Source organism: Tupaia chinensis, unplaced genomic scaffold (assembly GCF_000334495.1).
Source record: "Tupaia chinensis unplaced genomic scaffold, TupChi_1.0 Scaffold145685_1, whole genome shotgun sequence".
Lineage (NCBI taxonomy): Eukaryota > Metazoa > Chordata > Mammalia > Scandentia > Tupaiidae > Tupaia > Tupaia belangeri.
This window is the reverse complement of record NW_006205542.1, coordinates 3,336,157-3,361,249: the sequence shown is the minus strand read 5'-3', so window position 1 is coordinate 3,361,249 and position 25,093 is coordinate 3,336,157. Positions and strand designations below refer to the sequence as shown.

General features: G+C 42.1%; 2 protein-coding genes across 9 annotated transcripts in view; one reads left to right on the top strand and one right to left on the bottom strand.

The window, feature by feature from the left end:
* SLC17A5 (solute carrier family 17 member 5) overlaps window positions 1-18,626 on the top strand; it is a 71,591-nt gene extending 52,965 nt beyond the window's left edge. The window contains exons 10-12 of one of the 5 annotated variants that reach the window (XM_014584117.2): window positions 4,536-4,626; window positions 14,581-14,670; window positions 18,160-18,626. In XM_014584117.2, the coding sequence (XP_014439603.1) occupies window positions 4,536-4,626; window positions 14,581-14,625 (136 nt within the window). In that variant the 3' untranslated portion in view covers window positions 14,626-14,670; window positions 18,160-18,626. Of the gene's footprint in view, window positions 1-4,535; window positions 4,627-8,436; window positions 9,833-14,072; window positions 14,560-14,580; window positions 15,130-18,159 lie in introns of those variants that run through there. The other 4 variants (XM_014584118.2, XM_014584116.2, XM_006168316.3 and 1 more) reach the window with 4 other exon arrangements.
* Window positions 9,180-25,093, bottom strand: part of LOC102474830 (lactosylceramide 4-alpha-galactosyltransferase) — a 69,961-nt gene continuing 54,047 nt past the window's right edge. For 2 of the 4 annotated variants that reach the window (XR_003547879.1, XR_003547878.1), the window contains exon 4: window positions 9,238-9,300. Coding sequence is in view for 1 of the 4 variants with exons in the window: in XM_027768231.1 (XP_027624032.1) it covers window positions 9,270-9,300 (31 nt within the window). In the remaining 3 variants the exon portion in view is untranslated. Of the gene's footprint in view, window positions 9,301-25,093 lie in introns of all 4 variants that reach the window. The other 2 variants (XM_027768231.1, XR_003547880.1) reach the window with 2 other exon arrangements.

Below are 25,093 nucleotides of genomic sequence, written 5' to 3'. Positions count from 1 at the left end.
CATTGTCATTGGCTTCCATGAATCTTTTGATTTCAGTCTTTATTTCTTCAGTAGTTGTGAAGTCATTCAGTGTCCCGACCCACAAGACAGTCGAACAGGTTTCCTGAGGGAAGGAGTGAGAGGCGGGACGAACAGCACAATATTACGACACAGGGACAACACAGTGTTACAAGTCTTCAGGGTCGTCCGTTTATTGTGGGTCAGGGATTGTGGTTATATACATGTTGGTGGGTGGTGATTGGTTGTTAAAAGGTGGGTTATGATTGGTTGCTTTTGCGGACCAATCATGAGGTACCAGATATGCAAATATGAGGGATTCTAGTGGCCAATCAGAGAATGATTTTGAAGGTGAGGTTTTGAAGGGGAGCCAATTGTGGCCTTTGGCATTGTGTAATTGTTTGCTCTCTGAGAAACCCAAACCTAAAGGCTTTTCTAAGATGGCAATAGTAAGAGACTCATGAAAATGGCCTCGGCAGACTAGCTGGTGTGCAGCCTCCCACAATTCAGGAGCAGATTATTTAGTTTCCATGTATTTGTGTGTTTTTGAGGATTTCTCTTCAAATTAAAATCAAGTTTAATTTCATCATGGTCAGAGAAGATGCTGGATATAGTTTCTATGCCTTTGAATCAGTAGCAGCTTGCCTTATGCCCTATCATGTGGTCAGTCTTCAGAAAGGTTCCATATGGGGGTGAGAAAACTGTGTATTTCATAGTTTTTGGGTGGAAAGTCCTATAGATATCTGTTAAGTTCATTTGTTTTATGGTTTAATTTACATCCTTTATCTCTTAGTTTTTGTCCAGATGATCTGTCCAGAGGGGTAGTGGGGTATTGAAGACTCTAACAATTAGTGTGTTGCAATCTATTTCTCCTTTTAGATCCAGCAGTCTTTCCTTCACATATTTGAGTGCTCCTGGGTTAGGTGCATAGATATTTATAAACGTTATATCTTCTTGATAGTTTAATCCTTTTACTACAATATAGTGCCCTTCTTTGCCTCTTCAAATTGTTTTGGTTTTAAAGTCTGTTTTGTCAGAAATTAGTATCATGGCCCAGCTCTTTTTTGGCTCCCATTTACATGGAATATCTTTTTCCAACCCTTCACTTTTGGTTTATGTATGTCTTTATCCATGAGATGCATTTCCTGTAGGCCACGGATAAAATGGGTTTTCTTACCCATTCAGCAGTCCGTGCCTCTTTTTTTTTTTGAGAGGTTTTTTGCTTTCTGGCACGTGTGCGTGCCAGAAAGACAGAGACAGACAAAGAGACAGAAAGCAAGAAATCACCCCCTGGGGGGCAGGGATGGCCATGCTGCAATCCCTTCTCAAGTCCATTGTCTTAACCACTCGGCCACGACTACCTGCAATCCCTTCCCCTCCTTTCTTCTCTCAGGATCTTGGGTACACATGCACACATGCCTGGCATGAGTTTAAGCCACTGGGTCCGGGACTCGAACCACAGTCAACTACATGGGAGTCCAGCCACATAACCATTATGCCAACTGCTGATCCTGTGCCTCTTGATTTGAGAATTAAATCCATTAACATTCAATGTTATTATCAATATTTCCGGACTTGACCCTACCTTTAAGTTGGCCATTGTCTTGGTTATCTTTTATTCCCTTATTCCTGGCTGTTCATTCTTTAGTTTTGCTGGAACAGCACTCTCTTCAGAGTTTCTTGAAGAACTGGTCTGGTATTGGCTAATTATTTCAAGTTTTGTTTGAGAAGATTTTAATCTTTTTTTTGATAATTATTTATTTTATTTATTCATTCATTTATTTTTTAATTTGACCAGAGAGAGACAGAGGGTGAGAGTGTGAGAGAGAGAAAGTGAGAAAGCAAGCCACCAGATTCAGGACTTGAACCCTGGTCGGCTATATGGGAGTGTCCAGCACCCTAACCACCAAGCCACCTGCTGGTCCCAGAGAAGATTTTAATCTTTTTTCCCGCACGAAGAATAATATTTCTGGATATAATAATCTGGGTTGAAATTGTTTCTCTCTTAACACTTTCAATATGTCTTCCCATTCTTTCCTTGATTGCATTGTTTCCATTGAAAGGTCCAGTGTAAACCTGATGGGATGACTTTTGTAGGTCACTTGTCATTTCTCTCTTGCCAATTTTAGTATCATGTCTTTATCTGTGATCTTGGCCAGTCTGGCTAAGATGTGTCTTGGGGAAGATCTTCTTGGGTTGATTCTATTTGGGGTCCTTTGTATTTCTTGAGTCTGGATGTACAAAAAGTTCTCTAGACTTGGAAAGTTTTCTCCCAGGATTTCATGAAATAGATTTTCCATGCCCTTGTCAATTTCTTTACCTTCTGGGATACCAATTATTTGAATGTTTGGATGTTTAATGGAATCTAGTATTTCTCATATATTATCCTCGTAGGTTTTTTTGTTATTTTCTCTGTCTTTTTGGTGTTTTTTTCTAGGTCAGAGTTTTTATCTTCTATGTTGGAGATTCGCTCTTCAGCATGGTCTAGTTGACTTTTAACACTTTGTAGAGAGTTTTTGATTTCCCTTATTACAGACTTCATCTCTAATAGTTCCATCTGATGCTTTTTGATAGTGTCTATTTCTTCTTTCATATCATGGAAGAATTTCCTAATCTCTTACAGTTTGATGTCTCTTTTCTGTTCCAGCTCATAGAGTTTTGTCACCATGAATGTTCTAAATTCTTTCTCTGACATTTTGGTAACTTCCTGTTTTTTTGAGAGATGGGAGTTTTGGGGTTTTTTTGGTTTTTTTGTTTTTGTTTGTTTGTTTGTTTTTGTTTTTGCTATAGGGCACGTGCGCTTGCCAGAGAGACAGAAAGCAAGAAATCACCCCCCAGGGGGATGGCCACGCCACAATCACCTCTCCTCCATTCTCCTCTCGGGATCTTCGGCACACACGCACATGCGCCCGGTGTGAGTTTCAAGCCACCGGGTCTGGGACCTGAACTGCAGTCGACTACGTGGGAGTCCAGTGACATAGCCATTACGCTAACTGCTGGTCCCTTATTTTGTTCTTTTGATGGAGACATAATTTCCTGGTTTATTCAGACCTGAGGCTTGTATTCTACTTCTAGCCATTGGGAGATGTATTCACTTTTGGATACCTCTTTGGAGAATGTTTATTCAAATTGGAACAAGCGTGCTTCCCTTTTGCTGTAGTCAGTTGTGTGCTGAAGTCTCTTCTGCTGTGTTTGACAATGCGCTCTCCACAAGAGGAGTCTTCTACTCAGGTGTCTGTAGAAGAGTATCTCCTTTTTTGAAGGTGGTTCAGTAAGAGGAGGATCCAAGGGTGGCTCATAGTACTAGGGTATTTTTAAAGTGTGATTCTAGACCTGTCTAGGCCCTCTAAAAGGATGGAGGATGAGGAGGAAATGACAGTATAATAGGGAAACAAAAAGAGTATAAAGGAGAATAAAGAAAAAGTCACATGTGCGGCATGTGGTTTCACCAGGGGTTGGAGATGGAACTGGGTTCTGTCGGAGAGGTGGAAGCTGCCTGTGGGCTTACAGATGGGGGAGCTGTGGAGTTCAGGAAGCTGGGCTGTGGCCAGTGATCAGCCTGCCTCAGGGTCCCCGGTTTCGCCAGGAGGTTGGAGATGGAACTGGGTTCTCAGTAAATTTATTTTCTTAATGCTTTCTCTTTGTAATTAATTTTTAATGATTAATTAACTTAATTTTATAATCAGGAAATAAATCCTCTTATTTATTTATTTTTATTTAGTTTTGCTGTAGGGCACATGCAGTCTCTAGAGACAGAGACAGAGACAGAGAGAAAGTGAGAAATCACTTCCTAAATGGGATAGCAACGTGGCAAGCCTGTCTCCTCATTCTCTCTCAGGATTTGGGCATGCACACACACACACACACACACCCAGCGTGATTTTCAAGCCATGAGGTCTAAGACTCCAACCGCACAGTTGGCTATGTGTGATCCAGCCACCTTAACCTCCACACCACCTGTTGACCCTAAATCCTCTTTTTTTTGTTTGAAAAAAATTTACAATGGACACACTAAGCTTCTATCCAGAGTGAAAAAGTAATTATTTTAGTGACTGTGTTCCTCTATGTAATGTGAAAATAATATCGAAATGACAGTTTTTTACCAGCCAAATATATAATCCTATTTCAGTAAGGCATTTCGTGCAGACATAAAATTTTTGGAGAGGTTTTGTTTTTTGTTTTTTGTTTTTTTCACTATAGGGCGTGTGCACTCGCCAGACAGACAGAGACATAGAGACAGAAAGCGAGAAATAACCGCCCAGGGGGGATGGTCACGCCACAATCCCTTCTCCTCCATTCTCCTCTTGAGATCTTGGGCACGCACGCACACGCACCCGGCGTGAGTTTTAAGCCACCGGGTCCAGGACGCGAACCGCGGTCGACTACGTGGGAGTCCAGCAACATAGCCATTACGCTAACTGCTGGTTCCCCAGACATGAATTTATTTAAGAACACAACCTGGAAGTAGAATAGCTATCAACTGGAAGAAACTGCTTAACTGTGTAACAATAAAAACCTCTCTGAAAATATCTCTGCAGGTACGCTGGTATCCTCCTGGGCATCACAAATACATTTGCCACTATTCCAGGAATGGTTGGGCCCGTCATTGCTAAGAGTCTGACCCCCAATGTAAGTAGATCATTTGCTTGTAAACTGAAAACATTTGAAGCTGCACATCTATGTCCCAGTTGAGTATATTGTAGTTACAGATAAATTTCTGAATGTCTATTCTTACGAAATTATAGTAACAAAAAACTAAATACCTTATGGATGGTAAAGTATACTTTCAAAGAATACTCTTTTATATATATATATTTGCCATAGGGCATGTATACTAGCTAGAGACAGAGAGGAAAAGTGAGAAATCACCCCCCGGGTGAATGGCCACACCACAATCCATTCTCCTCTTGGGATTTTAGGCATTCATGCACACATGCACACATGCCTGATATTTTTCAAGCCACTGGGTCCAGGACTCAAACCGCGTATCAACCATAAAGGATCTAGTACCTTAACAACACCACATCATCTGCTGGTTCAGTACTCTTTGGGTACAAGACAAAGCAGTAGTACTAAGTTAAGTGAAGATCTCACAGCTGAAAAATCACACAAGTAGTTAAAAACTGTAATATTAAGCCAGATAAATAATGTATGTGTTTGGACGAATAAAAATGGGCAATGTGAGATTATTCTAAAAATAAACCCATGAAGGTGAGGTATAGAAGGAGCCATATAGGAAGAAGCCAGGTTGTATGTATGGGGCAGGGTACATGGACCTGTGCAAGGTCAGCAAGCCCTTGGAGGCAGGTGGGCCCCAGGTTGGTCAGCCCAGAAGCTGGGAAAAGGTACAAGGCCTGATCAGAAGGCAGAGCATTTTAAAAGCCTGCCTACTAGGTGGCACGGTGGTTAAGGTGGCTAGATCCCACATGGCCAGCCGCACAGTTTGAGTCCCCAGACCCTGCGGTTTCAAAAAGAAACCACGCATGTGTGCGTACGTACCCAAAATCCCAAAAGGAGAATGGAGGAGACGGGATTGTGGTGTGGCCACATCCCCCTGGGGGGCGCTTTTTCACCTTCTCTCTCCCTCTCTCCTTCCCTCACTCTCCAGTGAAAGCAGGAGCCCTATAATAAATATTTTTAAAAAGCCTGCCTAACCGTGTAAGAAGCTAAAATAGATGACCTCCAGTGCCCCTTCCAAATCCAATTTTCTACAATTTTTAAAAATAATTATTTAATTTTTTATTCATTGTCATTATTTTTATTTTATCTTTTTGAAGTTGACCAGGGAGAGAGAGACAGAAGGAAAGTGAGAAAGAGAGCTGCCAGGTTGGTACTCAAACCATGGTCAACCATGTAGAAGTCCAGCCGCCTTAACCACTATGCCACCTGCCAGCCCCACAATTTTATATTATTTAAAAATATCTGGGAACCGGCAGGCAACATAGTGGTTAAGTCAATGACTCCCACATGGCTGATAGTGGTTCATGTCCCAGACTCAGTGGCTTGAAAAATCATGCCAGGCACATGTGTATTCATGCCCAAAATCCCAGGAGGAGAATAGAAGAGAAGGGATTGTGGTATGGCCATCCCCTCTGGAGGGGTGATTTCTCACTCTCCCTCTCACTGTCTCTCTCTGTCTCTCTCTAGCAAGCACACACACGTTATGGCAAAAACCCTTAAATTTTTTTTTTTTGTTTAACCCGAAGGAATTGTGAACCATGTTCAAGAGGCTTAATTTTCTGTTTTGTCCCTGTGATCAAATTAATAACAGTGTCTAAGTCTTAGAATTTTATAACATACTTACAAACTATATTCCCAAGTACACCAATTTCAGACCCATGTGTGTTTACCACAAATAGTGTTTTTATTTCTCTCTGCTCCCACTCTCTCTAATTTCTTGCTTAAGTAGATTGGCACTTCCCAGTTACTATTTACTCTCACTTAATAGAAAGATATTGCAGAGTTTTGGTTTTTTGTTTATTGTGTTTCTAATAAATTCCCATGTCTCAATGTGGACACATCCGAAGTGTTTAACCTTGTCTTTATGGAGCAGTGTGGCAAAGGGAGCCAGAGTCAACACACTGCCATGTGTTCATTTCATTTATGATCCACACTCTGCTGGGGAAATATGGATCCCTAAATTAAAGTTATAAATGTTTATAAAGTAAGTACTGAGTGTATTTGGAAGGTGTTACAGCATTTGTTTAAAATATTTTAAAATGGAACAGCAGGTTCTTGCCTTTATAAGTATTGTTATTGTAATCACAACTAAAATTGACAGCACTGCCTAAAAAATTTGTGGAATGAGTCCAAGTATAAATAAATAATTAAATAATTAAAACAATGTGTCTGAGGTTTAGTTTTGTTATAAACAAAACAATATTCTCAAAAAACTGGTTAAAAAAAAAAAAACCTGGAAGCTATGGATATTCTTCTACAATTGATAAGTCATTCATTGCATCCAGGTAGCACAAGCATTAGCTTATCCTTAGACCACAGAGAAGCTGTCTTTCAAATCCTAAGATGTCGTCTTAAACATTTCTTGATGGTATAAGATGCAATTATTGACTGACTTCTCTTCTAGGGTGGTAACATGTCATTGGCATATCTAAATTTTAGTCACTGAAACTTAAAATGGATTTCTAAGATTTTGTTTGCACTAAAATATAATCATATGAGACAAGAAAAGGTGCTCTTTTCTTTCTCCAAGTTTTTCCTTTCTTCTTAAATAAATAACCTATCCTGTCCTCCCAGTGCCTTCCCATTTACTCACTGTCAGTTCTACAGCTTGTTATTTTTTTTTAATGCTGCAAATATAGCATCCTGGTTACACTGGAATTGTAAAAAAATTTTAAAAAAAAGGAAAAGGAGAACATTAAAAAGTTTTTATAGGAAGTCACATGATCCAGAAATGTAGATACTGTGTGATGTTTCTGTGCCACTGGACAGTTGTCAGTCTCTCACTGACGAATCTTATGCATGTCCTGCTCTGTGCCTCTTGAGTCCATCCACACTGGCCAAGCTTCACTTCGAGGTCTTAGACCCCCCAGATACGAACTTCAGAATCCTTCTTAACTCGACCTTACTTGGCCTACCTGACACACACATTCTTAGGAACACATAGTTCAGAAACATGCTATGCTTTCTATTTTTGGTAAACTTTATTGAAGTATAACATATATTTTCTTTTCTTTTTTTGGAGAGGTTTGGTTTTTTTGTTTGTTTTTGTTTTGTTTTGTTTTGTTTTTGCTATCGGGCACGTGCGCTTGCCAGAAAGACAGAGAGAGACAGAGAGACAGAAAGTGAGAAATCACCCCCGGGGGGATGGCCACGCCACAATCCCTTCTCCTCCATTCTCCTCTTGGGATCTTGAGCATGCACGCACATGTGCCCGGCGTGAGTTTAAGCTGCCAGATCCGGGACTCGAACCGCGGTCAACTACATGGGAGTCCAGCAACATAGCCATTACACTAACTGCTGGTCCTTGACAGATATTTTTTCAAATACACAAATCCGAGGTATACAACTAGATGAATTTTCATGAAGTTAATATATCTCTGTAAGTAGCAGTCAAAAATCAGAACATTACCTCCCTCAAGAACCCTCCAGGTAACCATTCTCACCATTCTTACCTTCCCCCATCTAACTTTAACAACATAGTTAATTTTGTCATTTACTATTTATTCTTTTTGGTCTGAGTTCTTTGGATTAACATTTTATGAGATGTTTCTATACTGTAGCTCATTCATTCTCATTACTATATAGTACTCCATTGAATAAACATTCCATGGTCCTGCTAACAGACGTTTGGGTTCTTTCAAGCACAAGGTTTTTGTGAATTAATGCTGCTTTTGTAACACTCTTGTGACACTATCTCTTATATAAAATGGAATACAAGAAATTTTTTTTTTCATTTGCATTTTTTTTCTTTCTCTATAGAACACTGTTAGAGAATGGCAGACTGTTTTCTATATCGCAGCTGGTATTAATGTATTTGGTGCCATTTTCTTTACGCTATTTGCGAAAGGTGAAGTGCAGAGCTGGGCTCTCGATGATTACCATGGACACAGAAACTGAAGGAACCAGTCAATTAGCCTGTCTCTATTGTGTTTTTATTTATCATGTAACCTAAAAGTGCCTTTGATATTTTAATATGTATTCTACACACAAGAAAATTGTACCTGTATTAAATGTTTAAGGCTTATAATCATGAAATGTTACCAGTTGACAGATTAGTAAAATTAGCTATTTTTAATTATTATTAATATAAATGCTGGAACTTACACTTTAGGTTCACGTACCTGGCTGCAAGTCAGTCAACCTGAAGTAGGGAAGTTCTACTTAATTCTAAGGGACCATACTTAAGGGAATAAGCTGAAATGATTCCCATAATACCTTTGCTTAATTAAAGTAGGTAAGAATTCTCAGGTCTTATCAAATACCTGTTTTTGCTCACTTTCCTCATAAAAACTATTTATTGTCAGCTCTTCCTGACACTTAAGTCTCAAATTTAACATCTCCAGGGAGCTGCCTGTCCGTGTAATTTGGCCTGGCAAGTGATCCAAGGGAAGCATGCCCAGGCAGCTGCCAAGCACTCCCTCCCTGGCTCCAGGGACTGAGCGGCCAGCATTTCTCAGAGGTGGCATCCAGACCTGGGTCTGTGTCAGGCTTGGTGATGGTATTCTTCCTCCCAGGGGCTACACATGTGTAGGTAGAGCCCTGAGTTGGCAGAGGAGCAGGGAACTCTGCAGCTGTGATCTGTCCATCCTCAGTCATTCCCTTTCCAGCAACCGAAATACTGACCTGCAGAAGAAAAGGATGATACCCAATCAGTCACAAATGCTATCATCCTTGATAAAAACTAGTTTCACATGAATCAGAGTATAAATTAGAAGTTCTGTGTTTTAATCTAGAATTTAAAAATAAAATTTAACTCTCACTTTGTCTTCAGTCTGTCCTCACATAAGCTTCTGGTCACAGTTTAGAGTTAAGTGACTTTTAAAAGCCACATGACCGGAGACCAGTAAAATCACCTTTACCACCCATTCCCCAAATCGTATTTTTTCTAGGTTTGTTTTTTTTTTTTTTTCCCTTGGACCATCCTCCAGTGATAAGTGAGCATGCTTTAAGGGCATTTATGTGATTTAAAACTTGATTTATATTATGTTGTGTTTGTTCAACACTACCTGTAACATTTTAACTAAAGCTGTCTAATGTAATAAGATGTAAATTCATTTATGTAAATTAATTTTTAAATTTGTAAATAGCTTTAAGTTGCTGTGGTGATATTTCTTTTATAAATCATCAAAATAAACCTTCTGGATTGATTTTTGAATCTTAATAGTGCTGTGATAACTTCTTGTGTCCACAGTGATTATTTTGTTTACTTATTTTATTGCTAGAAGGTGCTTATCTCACCAGGGTGAGAGAGAGAGAAAGTACTTTTAAATGGGGCACGGCCAGACCTCATCATTCCTTTTTCCTCCGTTTCTCTGTCCTGTCAGGATTTTGGGGGGCCCACATGCATACACTCCTGGTATGCTTTTCGAGTCATACGCACAGCAATTTGAACTGCAGTTGGTCTTGTAAAATACAGATTCCAGTACAGAGTACTTAACCGCTGTGGCTACTTGACGCCTATCCTGCATCCTCCTTAAGCCACCCTTCTACCTCTGCTTGCATCTGTGCCACCACCAGGCTGAGACAAGTGATGCAGCACCCACCGTCTCCACGGCCATAACCTGCCCTAGCTCTGGGAAGAGCCCATCCAGTCTTGTTGCTAAAGCATGTGCCCACATCACTGAGCCTACCTTCTCCTGCCTCAGTAACTTCTCTTTAATTTGCTTCTTCAGTCTCTCTCTTTCTTGTCGCAAAGATACACAAGTCTTTAGACAAAATTTTAAAAGCTTCCTGGGTACATAAAATACATATAAACACACACAGAATACTTGCAGAATAATACTCAAGAAAATGGAAACACTACTTACCTCTGTAGAGAAAAAATAGGCAACTAAGGATAACAAAAATTAGTTTTCACTTTGCCAAATGTGGCAGTTTAACTTATTCCAATAAATACATCGTTTTTTTTTTTTTGAGAGATTTTTACTATAGGGCGCGTGCGCTCGCCAGACAGAGAGAGACATAGAGACAGAAAGCGAGAAATCCCTCCCAGGGGGGAAGGGCACGCCGCAATCCCTTCTCCTCCATTCTCCTCTCGGGATCTTGGGTACACATGCACATGCGCCCGGCGTGAGTTTTAAGCCACCAGGTCCGGGACGCGAACCGTGGTCGACTATGTGGGAGTCCAGCGACATAGCCATTACACTAACTGTTGGTTCCCAAGACTTATTTATTTTTAATTTGCCAGAAGGTGTGTGTACTTGCCACGGAGAGACAGAGAGAGGGAGGGAGAAAGCACCTCCCAGTGAGGTGTGGTCATGCCATCACTTCTCTATTTCTTCATCCTGTTGAGATTTTGGGCACTCATGTACATGTCCCTGGTGTTTTTCAAGCCACCAGGGCTGGGACTTAAATTGTGTGGTCAGCCACCTGAGATCCAGTTCCCTTAACCACTAGGAGACGGGGCTGGCCAGAGGTTGGATTTAAATCATCTTCTAGTTGGGGACGTCTAGTAGGCAGTTGTAAACATGGTGGTGGTTACACAGCAGCTTAAGCAACAGGTATTTAGTTTAGTTTTGAAAGTGATGGGAACCAGCAGTTAGCGTAATGGCTATGTCGCTGGACTCCCATGTAGTCGACCGCGGTTCGCATCCCGGACCCGGTGGCTTAAAACTCACGCCAGGCGCGTGTGCGTGCGTGCCCAAGATCCCGAGAGGAGAATGGAGGAGAAGGGATTGCGGCTTGACCATCCCCCCTGGGGGGTGATTTCTCGCTTTCTGTCTCTATGTCTCTCTCTGTCTGTCTGGCGAGCACACACGCCCTATAGTGAAAATCTCTCAAAATAAAATTAAATTAAATAAATAAATAAGTCCAACCTCACTCCCCTGCACCCATCCTGCTATTCCGGCCACCTTCCTCATTCCCATTAAAAGTGCCATTTCTTTAAAAAAAAAAAAAAGGTACCATTTCTGGGACCAGCAAATGATGTAGTGGTTATGTCACTAGACTCCCACGTCGTCAACTGCCATTTGAGTCCCAGACCTGGCAGCTTAAAACTCATGCCAGGCACATGTGCATGCATTCCCAAAATCCGTGAGGAGAATGGAGAAGGAATTGCAGCATGCCCATCCTCCGTGGGGGTGATTTTTGACTTCTGTCTCTCTGTCTCTCTCAGGGAGCAAGGCTTATAGCAAAAATCTCAACAACAACAAAAAAGTACCATTTCCCATGGGGCCAGCAGATGGCATAGCAGTTACATCACTGAAATCCAACATGGCCAACCATGGTTCAAGTCACAGACCCAGTGGCTTAAAAAAAAAAAAATCACACCAGGCACATGTGCATGCATGCCCAAGATCCCAGGAGAATAGAGTAGGATGGATTACAGTGTAGCCCATCCCCCCAGGACTTATTTCTCACTCTCTCACTGTCTCAGTCTGTGTCTCTGGCAAGCACACACAACCTAAGGCAAAAATCTCTTACAAAAAGAAGTACCACTTCCCCACTGACTTAGGCTGGGACTTGAAGTCATTTTTTTGTTTCTCCTCCCTAGTCTGCCACCTGACCCCTAATACTATTTCTAACAACCACCTCTCTTTTGCTGTTAGAATTTTGCCAGAAAGACAAGGGGTGATGGCCATGCCACAATCCACTCTCCTCCATTCTCCTCTAGGGATTTTGGACTCGCACACGCCCAGTGTGTTTCAAGCCACCAGTTCTGGGATTCCAGTCACAGTCGACCACAGGGGAGCCCAGCGCCTTAACCACTATGCCACCTGCTGGCCCCTGGATTTTTTTTTTTTAATTCCTTTGCCATCTCCTAATAAGAACCTTGTGGATTTCGTTTCCACCTGGCATAGAAAAGTGAAGTGAGGCTGGCTCCGTGTTTGTAGCAATTATGGTCTGTTCAGTAAGAAGCCAGATCTCACATGTGACCACAGCTGGAATCTCGGCCCCATCAGCCTGAGACACTCTGGGCGTGCTTGTGAGTGCTCAGGACCCGACAGACCGGAGGACTGGAGGAAGGGACGTGAAGGGTCTCTCTCTCTCTCTCTCTCTCTCTCTCTCTTTCTCTCTCTCTCTCTCTCTCCCCCATATATGCACACGCACTTTACCATGAAGAAACAAAAGAAAGAAATGTGCCGCGGTCTCACTGCCCTTAGATCCTCTTGGGCCCCAGCTTCCTACTGGGAGGTGCTGAGTTGAGTGTCCCAGTACCCCTGGTTTCCTTGGTCAGGGTTACTTCTAGAAGTGGGCCCCCATGGTCTCCCTTTGCCTGTCCAGTAGACTCTTCTGCCCGCAGCTGTGCCTTCCTCTCCTGGACCCAGTCTACTCCACCCTCACTCCCACCATGCCATCTGGCAGCAGCCTCAGCTACTTCACCCCCCCATACTTGCTTCCCACTTTCCCTTTCCCTTTCCTCTCCATACCTTTATTATTAATATTTTTATTCTTTGGGCTGGAGGGTTACTTTTCAACCCCATCTCCTTCATGATCCCTGACTTCTTTCACCCTCCCTCACTCAGATGTAGTCCCTTTCTTTGATCCACTAAAACCACCATAATTACTTGCTTGAGTTTTGTTTTAACTCAAGGACTTAGGTGCAGTTGTGAAGAAAAGATCATTTCTTCAGGTGTTCATCCAACAAATATTAAGTGTCCACTCTCTGCTAAGTGGTAAGGATACAAGATGAATTTGGCCTAGCCCTTTCCGTCCCAGAGCTCAGTCTGGCTCCCCCATTGCCTTTCTCCTCCCTTCTAGTGCTTCCAAACACGACTGTGTCTATTTCTCTGTTCAATCCAGCACAACTCTTGAGGTCAGGGTCATTTCATGTACCTCAGCATGGTCTCCCTCATAACAACATGTGCTTAGCCTATATTAGTTGTTTAGTAAACATTTCTGGGGCCATCTGGTAGTATGGTGGTAAAACACGAAGCCCTACAAAGCAGACCCACATGAGAAGGTCGCCAGTTCATGTCTGGACCCTCCCTGTAGCCCAGAATAGATCAGGTGACAGAACCTACTGGAGCTGCTCACTCTATGGGGAGGGGGAAATTAAAATATATATATATATATGTATATATATATATATTTTACTCTTTAGTTAAACTGACTATAAACAGGTTTTTTTTTAATCTCGCATATTGTTTTTCTTCTCCAAAAAAAAAAAAAAAGTTAAAAGTTAAATATGCCGACACCTTTTAAGGAGAAATGTTATGCTAACCACAAACTAAGCTATAAGGAGCAATTACTAGTAAACCGTCTTGAAAGTATTTGTAAAAAGCTTAGTTCTGCTTAGGCAAAATGCTTCTCCCTCCCAGTTATTCAACAAATATTTATTGAGTATTAAGTAGTAAGTACCAGCTGTTGTTCTTCGCATGGAGAGAGCAGTGAAAAAAAACAAGTTCCTTTTCTCATGGAGCTCACATTCTTATCAAACCCCTTTTTCTTCATAGGTTCCAGCCTTTGAAACCTTCCATGCAAAACGTCATTACCCACCCAACAATCAAATCCAGTGGGAGTGAGCGTACCGAGTGACCTTGAGAATCAGGTTTATGAAAGAAGTGGAGACAAACGCTGAAGTCAGCAAGTTTGGGTCAGCCATTGTGATGCCGCCTGGCTTCAGCTTTTGTTTCATTTTCCAGAAATCAGAAATAGAGATGTTTGGATTTAGACCCTGTTGCAAAGTAGATCATCAGTTCTAACCCCTGAGGGCAGTACACTGCTGTGCAAAATAAAGCTTCCCCAAAACAGAGAAATACTGACACGCTATTTAAACCAAAGGCAGAAAGAGCAGAATCCTGAAGGAAAAGGCTTGGGTGTTCTCAGTGGAAACATGTTTCTGCCTCGGGTGGATAGGCATAAGGTGAATATCTAATTTCAGCTAGGGAATGAATTAGCTTTCTCATAGGAATGTAAATTCAGACGGATCACAAAGCCTTTTCAGATGTCTCTGCCTTTTAGAGCAACCGAAAGCAGAAAAGCCAACTATCAAAGTTTCTGTTCTGAGAGGATAAGAGAAAATTCTTTCTGCGATCTTTGCGATGGAAAATTGTGAGTACAAGCAATACTGCAAAGAAGTGAAATGTAATGCATTGTCTGCCTCCTTTTGTCATGCACCTTGATGAGGAAGAACACTAGTAATTTTCCAAGCTTCTGTTTACTTTCACTTTATCTTGATGTTGTGGGAGGAGAACGCAGAAGTTCCATGGGCTAGTGAGGGAGAAGCCATTATTGTGTAACTGGACTTGAAAAGTATTTAAACTCTGTTTTTCCTCACACACATGCTCATGCCTTAATAATCTAGACTTGCTGGTAAATATACACATATATGTATAAATACACTTGTTTTAATTAAATCTTTTTCTGAGCACTCTCACTGGCAGAATCAACTGACATATGCTAGCAGTGTCATTGCCCCTGTGATCGAGTATGCATATCGGCCCAGTCTTCAGAGCGGCACAAATAGCCCCTTGTTTTAAACATTGCACAACTTGCACTCCAGAGTCTGAAACTTGAGCCTTGCCCAGAAGTTTAGGTGAAATTGAAAACGATCTGTCTGGTCTTTAATACTCAAGAACTGTTCTGTGTGAAGTATTTGGATGCTGTTAGAAAGAATTCAAAACTATATATCGTATAAATCGCTTACACATCATCTTTTGCAATCCATTTTTTTTAACATTAAGAAGATAGTTCAGGTGTCTGCTGTACTTTTGAGTTGTTCTGTCACCAGTAGTAGAAACTGGGACATTCCTAATGATTCCTTTTTTGACCATCGCCAGCTGCAGAGAAGCAATGGTAATGGCATTCTTTTCTTTTTAAAAAAATAATTCCTTGTTAATTTTTTTTTCACTTTTGCTATAGGGCACATGCGCTTGCCAGAGACAGAGAGAGAGAGTGAGAGAGTGGGAAAGCACCCTCCTCCCAGGGGATGGCCACATTGCAATCCCTTCTCCATTCTCCTCTAGGGATTTGGGGCATGCACACACCCATGCTTGGCATATTTCTCAAGCCATGGGGTCCCGAACTCCTAACTGCATAGCCGGCCATGTGGGATCCAGCTGTCTTAACTACCAAGCCATCTGTTGGCTCCAATAACAGCTTCTTATTTAGCACTCTCACATTCTCTGTTCTTTCTGGGGACTTTCTCAGATACCAGTCATTTCTGCTCTTGCTTTTTGATACATTCAGCAAGAAGCAGCCAATAAAGGCTAATTAAGAGTAGTAGTGAACTTCTCTCCAGGTGTGGACTAGCCAGAGGGATAGGCAGGCTTGAGGTGCATTGCATAAAAACCTCTCTGAATTACATTTCTTCCACTGTGATTTTTTTGTATTTATTTAAATTTATTTATTTACATTCATTCACTATGCATCATTACAGCATACAAAATGAGATTTCGCATTCAGAATACACTGTATATTGGCTCAATCAAGCACATCAACATGCGTGTTATTGTCAACAAATAATTTTACATTTGTTTCCTGTATATTTTGCTTTTTTTTGCCACCCTTGATTCCCTATCTCTCACCCTGTGCCATGTCCCACCCTCCTTCCACACTGTCTCTGGTATCCACGGTTGCTTTCTATGCCTTCCCGCCCCCCATTTTATTGATTCACTAATGAACTTAATTAATCTAAATATTTCCAATAGCAAGCGCGGCTGATATATACATTTCCATGAACACAAGTCTGACTTTAGGCGTAAACCTCAGTGAGTGGAATGAACATACTATAACGTAGCACCTAGCTGGGGCTGTATAGCTTACTGCAGTCATCAAATACGCATTTTTTTATTTCATCTTTTTATACATTCAATTACCTTTTTTAGCTTACAAAGCGAATATTTCACTTTGTGAACATTTCTCCCTAATCCAGTTGCTTAAACTATAAAATACCTTCAGCAGATAATACTACATCTCTTTGTCCCATTAATGCTTCGCCTCCCTATTTTTCTTCTAAATGTCCTTCCTCGGGCCCTCCTCTTCCACCCACACTATATCTGGTATACAATAAATGGGTGGAAATATCTTCCACTGTGATTTTAAAGAGACTGGGAAAGAAGAGGAAGAGGGTACAATGGACCAGGACTATCTGAGACTGCCAAGTGAATAAAAACTAAAGTAGATGAGAGAAAGTGAAGAGCTGTGTTCAAGACCGAACGTAGTAGTATCGAGGATGAAATAGAGCAAGAACCCCCTAATGTATTTTCTAAGGTTCATGAAATATAAAGTCCATTTACATTGTAATGGCCCAGAGTAAGGAGTAAGTCTTCAGACTTTGGTTATGATAATGACCAACATGGACCAGGAGTGAGGGCCATATGGCCTCTAAAACTCTCACTTAAAGGAAAGAAGGTTTTCATTTCAATATGTAAGATGTTTTGTAAGCTGGAAATTGCTGGTTGTGAGCTCAGAGACTCCAGGCTGAACGGTTCCAGACACCTTAAGAGGAATTTGATTATCTAAGGCCTCACCAATCAAGAATATCCAGGAGAAGATCACGCCCTCTTGAACTAATCACTGAACTGATCATGCGCCTGGGACCTCTGCCCCTAATTTTGCCCTTAAAAATGCATGTGGGGAACATCTCGGGGAGATCAGGTCTTTTCAGCATGAGCTGCCCGCTCTCCTTGCTTTGCGCTTTGCAATAAAGCTGTCCTTCATCACACCATGTGCCTATGGCTTGGTTTTATAGCGCTTGGGGGGGCGGACCTGATTTGAGTTTGGTTACAAGTATTATGATATTATAAGTAGCAGGCCCAACCCCCATAGCACAGTGGTAGCACACTGCTGCTGTGCTGGATGCTGTATGTCCACGGCGCTTCAGATTCTCAGTCAGCTGGGTATACCTGCAAGTGCCCAGGATCCTGAGGCGCTAGAGGGCTGAAGAAAACTGATGGTAGCATGATGGGAACCTATCAACAATGCTGTCTCTCTCTTCCCCTCTTCTTCCTTCTCTCTCACTTGCTCACTCTTTCTTTGTTGTGTGCACACATAGTTTCTATCATAAATACATATCTATAATAAATAGCAACATTTATAAACATCCTAGCATAGAAAATTGGTACCAAGTACCAATGAGAATTTACATTCAAAATTCATTTAATTCTGAGGCTGACCCTATAGTATAGTGGGGTCACTATGAATACTGTGCATAGAAATCTGGATCCCACGTGGCCAACCATGGTTTGAGTCTCAGCCCTGGCAGTTTAAAAATCATGCTGGGTATGTGCGTGTGTGCATGCCACAAACCCTGATAGCCTGGAAAAACGGAGGAGAAGGGATTGTAGAGTGACCCTACCCTACTGGGGATGCTTTCTCTTTCTGTGTCTCACTCTGGTGAGCACACACAGGCATTAGTGATTTATTTTTTTAAAAATTTACTTCATTCTCAACAGTCTTTTCATGTGGGTATCAGCACCACCATTCTACATAGGCAATTAACACAGTCACATCACTAGTGCTAGAACAGGCTGAAACCAGGTGTCTCTGAGGTTAGACCAAAATCTTTTCACTCCTATGCTATACCGTCTCCATTAAAAGTCAGGTTTGGGAGATCCGCCATTTTGCCATCCCACTGCAGACATCGGCCCTGGTGCTAACGCTGCTCTGCAGGATGTGGAGTGAAATTCCGTGTACCTGAAGGATTCATGTCGTTTGAGGATGTGGCTGTGGACTTCACCTGGCAAACGGGCGGAATCTGGATGATACTCAGAGGATTTCATATAAGGATGTAATTAATGATGCTGGAGACTGGCAGCAGCCTGGTGTTCTTGGGACACTGCATTACCAGACCTTCGGTGACCTTCAAGTTGGAGCAAGAAGGAAAGCCCTGGACATTAGGAAAAATCTCCCACCAGAGCCTCCCAAGAACATTCGTCCTTTGGTAATAAGAGTTCCTCCTTCACATCATGCAAATAGATGATCCAGAAAAACATTAGCATCAGCAGTGAAGCATCACACAATGCCCACAGTTATAAGAAGGAGAAAAAGGATAAGGAATACAAATGACAGATGAAAAACTTTCTTTCTTTCTTTTTTTTTTTGTTTGGAGAGGTTTTTGCTATAGGACGCATGCGCTCACCAAAAAAGACAGAGACAGAGAGACAAAAAGCGAGAAATCACCCCCCAGGGGGGATGGCCACACCACAATCCCCTCTCCTCCATTCTCCTCCCAGGTTTTATTTCATCTTTTTATACATTCAATTACCTTTTTTAGCTTACAAAGCGAATATTTCACTTTGTGAACATTTCTCCCTAATCCAGTTGCTTAAACTATAAAATACCTTCAGCAGATAATACTACATCTCTTTGTCCCATTAATGCTTCGCCTCCCTATTTTTCTTCTAAATGTCCTTCCTCGGGCCCTCCTCTTCCACCCACACTATATCTGGTATACAATAAATGGGTGGAAATATCTTCCACTGTGATTTTAAAGAGACTGGGAAAGAAGAGGAAGAGGGTACAATGGACCAGGACTATCTGAGACTGCCAAGTGAATAAAAACTAAAGTAGATGAGAGAAAGTGAAGAGCTGTGTTCAAGACCGAACGTAGTAGTATCGAGGATGAAATAGAGCAAGAACCCCCTAATGTATTTTCTAAGGTTCATGAAATATAAAGTCCATTTACATTGTAATGGCCCAGAGTAAGGAGTAAGTCTTCAGACTTTGGTTATGATAATGACCAACATGGACCAGGAGTGAGGGCCATATGGCCTCTAAAACTCTCACTTAAAGGAAAGAAGGTTTTCATTTCAATATGTAAGATGTTTTGTAAGCTGGAAATTGCTGGTTGTGAGCTCAGAGACTCCAGGCTGAACGGTTCCAGACACCTTAAGAGGAATTTGATTATCTAAGGCCTCACCAATCAAGAATATCCAGGAGAAGATCACGCCCTCTTGAACTAATCACTGAACTGATCATGCGCCTGGGACCTCTGCCCCTAATTTTGCCCTTAAAAATGCATGTGGGGAACATCTCGGGGAGATCAGGTCTTTTCAGCATGAGCTGCCCGCTCTCCTTGCTTTGCGCTTTGCAATAAAGCTGTCCTTCATCACACCATGTGCCTATGGCTTGGTTTTATAGCGCTTGGGGGGGCGGACCTGATTTGAGTTTGGTTACAAGTATTATGATATTATAAGTAGCAGGCCCAACCCCCATAGCACAGTGGTAGCACACTGCTGCTGTGCTGGATGCTGTATGTCCACGGCGCTTCAGATTCTCAGTCAGCTGGGTATACCTGCAAGTGCCCAGGATCCTGAGGCGCTAGAGGGCTGAAGAAAACTGATGGTAGCATGATGGGAACCTATCAACAATGCTGTCTCTCTCTTCCCCTCTTCTTCCTTCTCTCTCACTTGCTCACTCTTTCTTTGTTGTGTGCACACATAGTTTCTATCATAAATACATATCTATAATAAATAGCAACATTTATAAACATCCTAGCATAGAAAATTGGTACCAAGTACCAATGAGAATTTACATTCAAAATTCATTTAATTCTGAGGCTGACCCTATAGTATAGTGGGGTCACTATGAATACTGTGCATAGAAATCTGGATCCCACGTGGCCAACCATGGTTTGAGTCTCAGCCCTGGCAGTTTAAAAATCATGCTGGGTATGTGCGTGTGTGCATGCCACAAACCCTGATAGCCTGGAAAAACGGAGGAGAAGGGATTGTAGAGTGACCCTACCCTACTGGGGATGCTTTCTCTTTCTGTGTCTCACTCTGGTGAGCACACACAGGCATTAGTGATTTATTTTTTTAAAAATTTACTTCATTCTCAACAGTCTTTTCATGTGGGTATCAGCACCACCATTCTACATAGGCAATTAACACAGTCACATCACTAGTGCTAGAACAGGCTGAAACCAGGTGTCTCTGAGGTTAGACCAAAATCTTTTCACTCCTATGCTATACCGTCTCCATTAAAAGTCAGGTTTGGGAGATCCGCCATTTTGCCATCCCACTGCAGACATCGGCCCTGGTGCTAACGCTGCTCTGCAGGATGTGGAGTGAAATTCCGTGTACCTGAAGGATTCATGTCGTTTGAGGATGTGGCTGTGGACTTCACCTGGCAAACGGGCGGAATCTGGATGATACTCAGAGGATTTCATATAAGGATGTAATTAATGATGCTGGAGACTGGCAGCAGCCTGGTGTTCTTGGGACACTGCATTACCAGACCTTCGGTGACCTTCAAGTTGGAGCAAGAAGGAAAGCCCTGGACATTAGGAAAAATCTCCCACCAGAGCCTCCCAAGAACATTCGTCCTTTGGTAATAAGAGTTCCTCCTTCACATCATGCAAATAGATGATCCAGAAAAACATTAGCATCAGCAGTGAAGCATCACACAATGCCCACAGTTATAAGAAGGAGAAAAAGGATAAGGAATACAAATGACAGATGAAAAACTTTCTTTCTTTCTTTCTTTTTTTTGTTTGGAGAGGTTTTTGCTATAGGACGCATGCGCTCACCAAAAAAGACAGAGACAGAGAGACAAAAAGCGAGAAATCACCCCCCAGGGGGGATGGCCACACCACAATCCCCTCTCCTCCATTCTCCTCCCAGGATCTTGGGCACGCATGCACACGCACCTGGCGTGAGTCCAAGCCACCAGGTCCGAGACTCAAACTGTGGTCGGCCATATGGAGTTCAGTGACATAGCCATTATGCTAACTACTGGTCCCATGAAAAACTTTCAGTATAAAACCACAGCAAGGCAGGGGGCTAGCAAAAAGCATGATGGTGACATCACTGGAATCCCACATAATTGACCACAGTCTGAGTCCAAGGCATGGCAGCTTGGAACTCATGCTGGGTGTGTGTGCACATGTGCCCAAAATTCCAAGAGGAGAATGAAGGAGAAAGGATTGCGGCATGGCCATACCTCCTGGGGAGTGTTTTCTCTCTTTCCATCTCTCTGTTTCTCTGTCTCTTCGGCGAGCACACACGCACTATAGCAAAATCTCTCTCTTAAAAATATAATAAAATAAAATAAACTACAGCAAGGCAGTAAGTAGATATTTTGACTTGAGTATTTTGTCCTATGTTATACGAAAGGAACATGAAGGAGTAAAGTAAAACACAACTCAACTTCCGAAAGTATATTAATGTTAATTGTTGCAATAACCTCATTAAGGAGAAAATAGCATATTTTAGTATAGCTCAGTACCATCTTCTGAAATATAAAAAGAAATCTCTTTACCTTTATATGAACTTTATAGAATAAATTCTTAGATGAGAAAAGGGGAAAAAAAATGTTTGGGGGCCAGCAGGTGGTATGGAGGTTAAAGTGCTGGATTCCCAAATGGCCAACTGCAGTTTGAGTCCCAACCCCAACAAATTGAAACCCACACTGGGCATGTATATGTGTATGCTCAAAACCCCAGGAGACGAATGGAGGAGAAGGAATTGCAACACACCTATCCCCCCTGAGGGGTGATTTCTTACTTCCCTTTTCTCTGTTTCTCTGGCAAGCACATGAATCCTACGACAAAAACCTAAAAAAAAAAAAAAAAATGTTTAGGGAGTTGGACAATGGCACAGCAGTGACACAACACTCTGCAAGGTTGATCCACATGGGAAAGGGCGACGTCCATGTCCAAAGACATCTCTGCGTATGTCAGGACCACTCATGCCCACAAACAGGTCTGGCTGAAGCTGAGTGGGGATTGCAGCATGGGAATTCTGTTGGAGATGCTGTCCCTCCGCCTGCCTCTCTCTCTCTCTCTCTCATGTGCTACAAGGAAGAAGTGTCTATACACACACACATATACATATATATATACACACACACACATACACATAAATTTATATGTGTATATATATATGTATATGTGTGTGTGTTTTTATATTTGCACATATATTTTTTTGGGGGGGAGAGGGTTTTTTTTTCCTATAGAGTGCATGCACTCTCCAGAAAGAGACAGAGAGACAGAAAGACAGAGAGACAACAAGAAATCAGCCTCCAGAGGGGATGGCCATACTGCAATCCCTTCTCCTCCATTCTCCTCTCAGGATTTTGGGCATGCACGCACATGTGCCTGGCATGAGTTTAAACCATCAGGTCAGGGACTCGAGCTGTGGTTGACTACATGAGAGTCAGCAATGTAGCCATTATGCCATCTGCTGGTCCCCATATATTTATTTATGTGTGTGTGTTGTGTGTGTGTGTGTGTGTGTATATACTTTTTTAAAAAATAATTGCCAGAGGGCACATGTAATCACCAGGGACAGACAGATGGGGAGTTGCAGAAGGGGGTCAGGAGCACTCCCCAGTGGGGCATGGTCACATTGTAATCCTTGAGCAAGGTGGGCTCTGTGGCCTGGTGGTTAAGGCAGCACAGACCCAGTGGGTTGAGAAACATGCCAGATGTCTGCATGCGTGACCAATATCTTGAAAGGAAGGAAAGACGGAGAAGGGATTACAGTGTGATCATTCCCCATGGGAGATGCTTTCTTCTCTCCCACTCTGTCTGTTCCTGTCATGTGCCCTCTACCTACATACATGTGTGTGTATGTGTGTGTGTGTGTCAGAATAGTTTTAAGAAAAGAGGATGTCATGTTTATAACATATTACTAAGTATGGTGCAATTATGTTTGTTTTAATTTTATTTCCTCATTGAGAAAGAAACAGAGATACATCCAACAGGGTCTTTAAGCTGCAGTCTACCCCTAGCCTCAGTCAGCCTGGGTCAGTCACCTGTGGAGGTACAGGGAGGCCACAGGAAGTGAACCCAAGACTCTCACATGGGTCCAGCATCACAGAGCCTTCTTTACCACTGTGTCACTGGTTGGCCCTGCATTTGCTTTTTGAATATTTTTCAAATCCTTCTTTTTGTTTATTATAAACCCCACATGCATATGAGAGTGACACAGAGAGAGAGGAAGGAGGAAAGACAGAGAGAGAGAAGTACCCTTCACACTGTCTAGTCATGCCTGGGCCCTCTTGTCCAGTCCTCCCATCCAGTCCTCCCACTGCGCAGTCATGCACATCTCCGGCATGTTTCAGGCTGACTGGAGCTGGACTGAAGCCACAGCCCCTGTGTGGGTCCCGGCTTCTCTTCAACAGCGCGTTTCCACTGTGTGGTGGAGCTTGCCCTGTTTTTTTGTTTTTGTTTCTGTGTGTTTGTTTCTCTCTCATTTTTTTTCATAGGGCATATTCGCTTGCTGGAGACAGAGCGAGACAGTGAGAGGGAAAGTAAGAAATCACTCCTCAGGGGGAATAGACACACTGCAATCCCTTCTCTTCCATTCTCCTCCTGGGATTTTGAGCATGCATACATACTTGCCAAGCAGGATTTTCAAGCTGCCCAGTCTGAGACTTGAACTGCAGTCAGTCATGTGGGAGTTCAGCACCTTGACCACTATGCCAACTGCTGACACCTGCCCTGCTTTTGTAATAACACTTTATTGAGATATCATTTCATATCATAAAATTCATTTTTAAAGTGTTTAATTCAGTGGTTTTTAGCATATACACAATCTTTTCTCCTCCACTCTCCTTCTGGGATTTTGGGCACACATTCTGGGCGTGATTTTCAAGCTGCCAGATCCAGGACTCAAACCGCAGTCAGCCATGTGGGAACCCAGTGCTTTGCCACCATGCCTGGATATTTTATATATATGGAGTCATATAATTTGTAACTGTTGTGATCAGCTTCCTTCTCTTAGTATAACATTTTGGCAGTTCATTCTACTATAGCACGTATCGTACCTCACTCCTTTTTATTGCCAAGTAATAGTCCATTGATATACGATCATTTTCTTCATACGTTCATCAGCTGATGGACATGTTTGGGTTATTTCTACTTTTTGGCAGCTGTGACCAATACTGCTGGAAACAATTCATTCACCTGCAGGTGTTTTGTGGGGTTCGCATGTTTTCAATTCTCTTGAGTGATTCCACTTTTCTTTAAATAAAATATGCCCAGAAAAAGGGAACTGAAGACACATACCACAAGGGTAACAGTGATTATTTCTGGAAAGTGGGATTATAGGTCATGTGAATGTTTCTCTCCACTGTAGTTTATTTATTTTATATTTCAAAGAAAATGTTTTCTCAGGAAAAACAAAAGTATTATTTTTTTTAAAAAATACAAAAAGTCGGGATCATCCCATAGCTGTTTCCCCAGGCTTTGGAACCCCAAACCCAGGTTTTGGGCCCCGGAGCTCCAGGCTGGAGTGCCTCACCTCCGGCTTCATCACCCTGGAACTTGACAGCATGACTGGGCATCTAAGTGGCTTCAGTGGCCTACAAAGTGGCCCTTGTTGACATTCATGTCAGCCCACAGGCTCTGCCAGATGACCCATATTTACTTGCCAAAAAACAAACTGACACCCCTGGAAAATGTCATTCACTTTTGTCACTTTCTCCACTCCCTAGTCCCAATGTAAATGTCTATCATTTTCACCCATAATGATTTTTTTAAAAAATACTTTTTAAGGAACCAGTTTTTAAAGCACACACACAAACA